This window comes from Ixodes scapularis, unplaced genomic scaffold (assembly GCF_016920785.2).
Source record: "Ixodes scapularis isolate PalLabHiFi unplaced genomic scaffold, ASM1692078v2 PGA_scaffold3__209_contigs__length_174095766, whole genome shotgun sequence".
NCBI lineage: Eukaryota > Metazoa > Arthropoda > Arachnida > Ixodida > Ixodidae > Ixodes > Ixodes scapularis.
The window spans coordinates 34,506,495-34,513,692 of record NW_024609868.1 but is presented as its reverse complement, the minus strand read 5'-3'; the positions used below and the strand labels follow the sequence as shown (position 1 = coordinate 34,513,692).

Below are 7,198 nucleotides of genomic sequence, written 5' to 3'. Positions count from 1 at the left end.
TGGAGCATGCGATGCGAACAACGACTTTCATCATGGCCTGTAGTGAATAACCCCTGCAGTGTGACATATTAGCGTTCCCTCTCGAGACGCTAGAGGTAAAAGAATGGAGTATTGTTATTTAGCGTTTTAGGAATAGGAAAACAACAAAGAAACAGAAACTCAGAAATCACTTGAAATGTCTATTTTAAATTTTTGATTCCGCAGATCCGTTGTACAGACATATAGGGGGCTCAGTTGTAGATGTACTGATAAAACACTGCTCGCAGTGCGTCTTTGTGGCGGGTCGTACTTGCTCGTCTAGAAAAAAAAAACAGGCCAATAGTAGGTTCACACACGTGTGAGAAATCACATGCATAAAAACGAGCGCGTATCTTCAGGTCGAAGGTGAATCCTCTTAAAAGACAAACAATGATCTTGTAGTATATTTTTATTCAAACAAAGAAAATCTCCTTCACTTCAGTTTTGGCATATAACGGAAGCTCCCGCCGAGCCTATCAGAACGTGGGAACGAGATACCTTCTGATAACGTATTATTGGAGCTGTTGTCACGTGCTACGACCTTGTAATTCTGTTTGGCTCCCGTGGGTTCTAGCGTTTTGCCATTTGCCAAGTTGTAATTGAAACGGAGTTTACAAATACCCAAGGCATAATTATTTTTCTGCCTTTACAGGAACTTCTTTGCGTAAGTGTCCACTGGTCAACGCTTGCTCCTCTGTTGCGTAGTGCTACTGCACAGAGCGATTTGCGTGACCGGACTGACGATGGAAATCTTTCCACGTGGGCTAATTGAGAGGCGAACTGCGCAACCGTCAATAATGAGCTTTATTATATGGCCCCTTCTAGAAGCTTTTCGCTGTTGTTATTCAGACGGCCCGGAGACTCTCGCATATTTCTCATGTTTAAACACGGACGAGTGAAAGCACGTGGAGAGGAAGCGCCAGATAGTTTTGAAGTCAGACGGCCTTAACAAAATTTAAGGAAACAACGCCGTGATCTCACTGGCTCGACTCAAGTCGGCTTCGTATCGACACATTTGTATTCAAAGCCGGAGTGGTTGCCTGCCAGGACCTTGAAGGAATTCTGCTGCGTCCATAGAGGCTGCGCCGTATATAAGTCAACGGAGAGCACGCTAAAACTTAGAGCCTTAGCAATTCGGAGCCCTATCGACACGGCAAACATGGCTGTCTCCAAAATGGTGAGTAGAGCAGTTCGCCGATATCTTTTGAACTGCCCTTTTGTGAATCGCTCGCGAAATGCCCCTTCTTCGACGTGTGCAGACGGTTAACGGGTGCTAACTGCCCGACGTTTCAATGGTGTTAGCATTATTACAAAAAAAAAAAAAAAAATGCACGTTTTCTTTTACACACACACACACACACACACACACACAAAAAATGGTAGATTTAATTAACAGAAAGTCAGGGTGCAAATTTCAAGCTGATGATGATTCGACATCCCCCAACCCGGTGTGTGTGTGTCGTCTTTGCTTACCTGCAGTCTTGGGGCTGCGCTATATCGAATGGTACTTCTTTATTTTTCACTTTAGTGTTTGGGGAAAGTAGAAAACAAGATAAAGACTTGAGCGTGTTGGTGATCTAAATTGACTTCAAACGAAAGAAACACGCAAGAGGACGAAACAAACGACACAGCTGTGTCGTTTGTTTTGTCCTCTTGTGTGTTTGTTTCGTTTTGAGTCAATTTAGAAAAGAAGCTTGATGAATTTTGAGCGAAATGATCATTATAGTAAAGTTTTGTTTTTCATTATTTATTTATAGGCAGATATTTCATTTCTTAGACGCGAGTCACATTTGTTTTTACAAAATTGCAAGCACGTGAAAATAAGCCTTTATGAAAGAAATCTCTGCGTGAGCTGGAACACTATAATTTTATTATATTTTTTACAGGCAAGATGTAATTTTCTTTCAGTGTTCAGCAAAAGCGTATTAATTTTATTTATTTATTTATTTGCACCAAACGCCCTCGCAGGCATTACATACATTATCTTTGGCACAACCTTCGGACAAATCATTGAATATAGCATAAGTGCAAGAAAAAACAAACAGTTGCGTTCTTGGAGACAAAATTAAAGAAACATGTAATTGGAACTTGTTCAAAGATTGAATTCAGAGAACGAGGAACGGGCTGTCATTCTCAGGAAACGTAAGGCGACGCTCATCGTGTTCACGCTTCGCATGCATCTTCCGTTGTTGGGTTTCCTTACCGGCTGACGTTGCAATCTCTTTGGTTAGGGAATACTACTCAAATGCTCAGAAACCACAACGCCGTGCGTTTCTTAGACTGTCAGGGACTAAAATTAGTTAGAAATATAACGGCAGTAATATCGAGGCTTCCAGGAGGATGCCTTTTAATTTTTCTCATCAGATTCGAATGCCGTTGTTATTTTACTTAACAGATGGCATTCAAGACATCTGCTTTTTTTAGCGCTCGGCCATTACCTTGAAGTTGCTAGTTAAAGCGGAAGCCTAGGGGCACTTTTAGATTAAGTCTTTTTCCGATATGGTGTAAAACGTTTTTGGTGACTTTCACTGTAGAAATAATTTACAAGTTAATTTTCCCGCAGAACATAGCAACCGCCAGTCACGGCAAACAGTCTCGCAGCAAATCACAAAACTCAAAACACAATGAAAAAAATAAATAAAAAACCCGTTGTTTACAAGGACAACGAGCATGGTGTTTTACTTCCTCCCTATCCCAGGGCACATTGTATTTGTTTTCGATATAATCGTATTTTTTGCTTCGTCCTTCGCCGGTTTTGTTCTACTATTCGCTGATGGGCTGCCTATTGTTCCCTAGAAACGTGAACATACAGACTTCTCTTAGAGCGCAATTCCTATATACCAGCAAACGTTACTCTACTATTAGCAAATATAAAAATCCCTGACTCTTTGGGAGCTTTCTTTTTCTAAAAACAACAACATAAGAACGTATTTGTTTCATGATTTCCGTGAAATCGAATAATTTACGGTACAGTTATTACATAAAAAATGATGGAAAGGAGCTTATACACCATCTCAGCGTAACTTGGCAATCGCCGATGTCTATGGTTCCAGTGAGGCAATCAGTGGGTGCGAAGGACACTCGGTAATATACATCAGTCCACTGGTTGCGCTTAGTGCTGGCAAAGTCAAGAGTTGGAAAAAGAAAAAAAAAAAGCCCATTTTTGTACGAGTTTTGAGCGACAGGCGAAGTTTCTAGAGGAAGGAAAGCGACGTGTTTGACACACAAAGGAAGGTCCGGGAAAGAGTGCTGACCCTCGTTCCCCTCTTCTCCAACTGCTTGGATCACTCTATCTCCCATGTATGGGCTGTCACGTGCCTCGCCTCCGTCCCTTTGATTCCCCCGAGCGCGCCGTAGTGTTCGCTCTTTGTCAAATTTCTGGATAACAAAGTATAGAAAGGGCCAAGCCGAAGTCTTCGCAATCATTCCTTCTTGTCCAGGTCCTGCTTTTGGCCGTAGTGCTGGTCGTCACCCTTTGCATAACCTCCACTACCGGACAGCGAGGGGTTGGTGGCAACTTCAGACCTGGAGGAGGTGGTGGTGGCAACTTCAGACCTGGAGGAGGTGGTGGTGGCAACTTCAGACCTGGGGGAGGGGGAGGTGGTTCCTACCGACCTGGAGGAGGAGGTGGTCCTTTCCGACCGGGAGGAGGAGGTGGAGGTCGTCCCTTCCGACCTGGAGGAGGAGGTGGTGGTCCCTTCCGGCCTGGAGGAGGAGGAGGAGGTCGTCCACACGGGATTGGATAACCTTTATAAGAAGCATCCTTGAAGGAGCCGCGCTTTTTCAAGAAAACACCAGGATCAAAAGACTCATTATGTATGTTTTATGTCTCTGAATTTGAGAGATATAATCATCTGTTTTCAGCCCTCGCCTGTGTTGTTTACTGCATTCATAAACGGGATATAACAATAAATGCAGAAATAAAAACATGGAATTTCGCTCTGCTTGGTGCTCTCGTGAATTAAGTGACCCGAACACAACTCGAGAAACGTTTGTACACCTAGATGCCAGTAATTGGCTTAGCCAGGCATATTTTTGGGGGAGGGGGGGTTGAGGGGACTGGAATGTCCATGACTTTTGGTGTGTGTGTGTGGGGGAGGGGGGGGGGTAGCTCAACATGCGTGTGTATACTATAGGGTCGGCTAGATATCATGGCGGGAGGGGGGGGGGGTGCCTGAAGCCCCATAAGCCCCTCCCCTGAGTAAAGAGCTGGATCCTAGTAATAGAAAACAAAGGCTGCCGACTTATAAGCCAGTTCCTAGAGCTTGATTCACAGCATGATCCTGCCACTGTCAGCTTTGGCCGTTCAATTTGCCAACTTTATTGATCCCCAAGGGCTTATGTAGGCACTTTGCAGACAATATTTCTGTCAGAGCAAAGATTCCTGTGCTACTCAGAGGACAAGTGAATAAGCAAGACAATAGACTTACTCCATAGACAAGATGTATTTGCTCTCACGAAGTTCTGCTTCCAAGAATCGGCAGGCCGTATAGTTTGCACACATTTTGTCTCATCGGCCTTCTTTTTTATAGGTTTGGCCAAGGTCAGTAGTAGGGGTGCTGGATTACTTTTCAACAAGTAGCGCAGTGTTATTTCTAACGTCAAGACAGTAGGGCAAGCGAGAAGGGCACACAAAGCGCGTGTATGTACCCTGTGCCATAACGATATCTTTCCCAAATATCTTGCTATATAGAAAACATTGCTTGCCTTCTACTTGAGCACTCCGCTGTTCCTTTATTATAGCAGTTTTTTCATCGTAGATGCTTGTATCTGGAAATTTGTATATACAATCTGTCGGATTGAAATCTAATTTCCCCAAAGGTTCTTGGAAAACATGCATTCTTGAAGTCTCAAGAACGCAACATTTATATAATATATAGTTCAAATGAAACCACTACTGATACCTTAAGAATCATTTTTGAATTACGACTTATGTACAAAGCAGTGTGAAAATTTTTAAATCAATTTGGCGTGTGGTGAATGGTCGTCAGGGCACTCTTCTCTACGTCAAGGGATATTTTTTCGACTTATTCTAACAAAAAAAAAAAGCAAGATGAGCAAAACTTTTTTGCTGACCTCAGTAAGAACGGCTACGCGAGCAGTTTTATCAACCGAACTGCTTGTTATATAGTCTAAAGTCATGGGAACCTTCAATCACAGGCAAGAACGCAGTCCCGGTCAAACACGCGCATCAGCGTTCCTCGTATACAAGGTAGAAGCGAAGCACTGGCACACATGCTGGTTAGGGAGGACTTGATTGAGATGGCCCAAGAGACAATATCAATATTCGAACGGCTTATGTCACGATCAAAAATCATTCTCCCAGAGAGAGGGTGCAAGGTGTTATAGTTAGGATTCATTGTACGTATTGTCCAGGCCCATACATAGGCGAAACCACGAACTTTTACGAGTAGATCCGTCAACACCTAAACCAGGTTCGCAGTACCATTTCACGAGCTCGCAAGTTCATGAGTTCACAAGTTCACGAGTTCACGATCATGAGCTCAGCACAGTTTCTGAACACTGTGACGTTAAGGACCGCTGCAATGACTTGAAGGACATCCGCATTCTCAACGTTTGAATTTTCCACCGACTAAAATGTTTCGTGGAATCGTGGTACATAGAAACTACGCCAGAAAACATAAGTAGGTCCCCTGGTCTGCCGACGTCCACAAACTTCAAAGTGTCACCAACTCAAAAAAAAAAAAGAAGAAAAAAAAGAGAAAAAAATTCAACACCCTGAAAGAAGTCGAATACAAAAATACTGCTGCTCGCGACGGCCATCACCAATCACCCATGAACAATAGTCTGAGGAGACGTCGAAACGTTGCGTTCATAAACACGCCTTGAATGTAGGTCCTGAATTTTTAATTATTGCACTCAACCAGACACATCTATGTTGAATGTCAAGTTCAAGGTATAATATTGTTACAATAGCCTTGTTTTGTTTTAGCAAGATTGTGCTGGTGACATATCGATGTCACCAGCACAATCTTCGCTGAAATTCTCGAATCTAGCATCAAAAACAATAGACGGAACAAACAAAGACCATGAAAAACATGCACCAAAATACCTGCCCATCAAAAAAAGAAAAATACAGTTTTGCATTATGAATATGAACGCTCAGTTAAACACGCGCGAGATCGCAGTCGCCATTGCTGACCTGCTCTTGTCTCACCGAGATGCTGAGCCACTGAGGCGGGCGTTTACGAGCCTACACAAAAACCACTGCTGGGGCGAGGGACACAATCGAATCTAATATGGCAATGAACTATGTCCTACAGTGGTAATCATGAAGTGAAGTAAACAGAATAAAAGGAAGCCAAAACCAAAGGTCGGTTATGGCGGCGTTCATGCACAGCTGATTAAAAGCGTCTATATAAAAATATGAAAACATTCATATTTCAGTAGTAAAATATGTATGAGGCTTAGTTGTAACCTGTATAACTCACATATTTCGCTTGTGCATATGAGTAGACGTATTCAATAAGTGTTTGCAGGGTAACTAAAGTTTCTGTACTTTATTAGCACCAAGATGTTTCGGTGGCGCCCTATTTACGGTTTCCGTTCGTGACGTCACGACCAAAATTTGCTTCGCCATGAACCGGCGATTGCGATAGCATTATCAGTATACAGGATGGTTTGGCCAATCGCGAACTTCGGCCACTGCGACGGTTTTTGTCTCGCACGTCACTAATGAGGGGATAGGAATGACCCCAATAATTAGAGAGCAGTTTCCTCAATAATTCCCAATAATTAGAGAGCAGTTATGGCTAGGGTTCCGTGGATTTTTCGTTTTCGTGACCAAAAATTACGCTTGCACCGCCGCACGCGCACGCCTTACCCGAATAAAATATTCGAAGTAAATAACCAGAGCAAAGCGTTGGGGAACCCGCGTGCAAGATGCCATTTGTTTTAGGCGTTTGCTTTAGAGCAGTTACTGCTGCCATAGCCTCCTCTATTGTCAGAAAGCGTGAAATTCCACGACAGAAACATAGAGTGCCCGGTCGCAGATTTAGAGCGCGGGGATATGGTAGCACAGAGCTATTCTGGGGAATCCTGGACATTAGCGCACAGCTTTTGCAGCGGCGAGGGCCCGAAACATGGTTTTAAAACCGGACGAGAAAAGAAGCGGTTGCGCGAGAAAACGCAAGGAGCACGAGCGGACATTTTATCGCTC

General features: G+C 43.4%; 1 protein-coding gene across 1 annotated transcript; it reads left to right on the top strand.

Moving 5' to 3' along the window:
* Positions 1-1,120: 1,120 nt before the first annotated feature.
* LOC115315699 (translation initiation factor IF-2) lies at positions 1,121-3,962 on the top strand. The gene is made up of 2 exons (XM_040211299.3): positions 1,121-1,195; positions 3,459-3,962. The coding sequence occupies exons 1-2, from the start codon at positions 1,178-1,180 to the stop codon at positions 3,762-3,764; spliced, it is 324 nt and encodes a 107-aa protein (XP_040067233.1). The 5' UTR covers positions 1,121-1,177; the 3' UTR covers positions 3,765-3,962.
* The last annotated feature ends 3,236 nt before the right edge of the window (positions 3,963-7,198 follow it).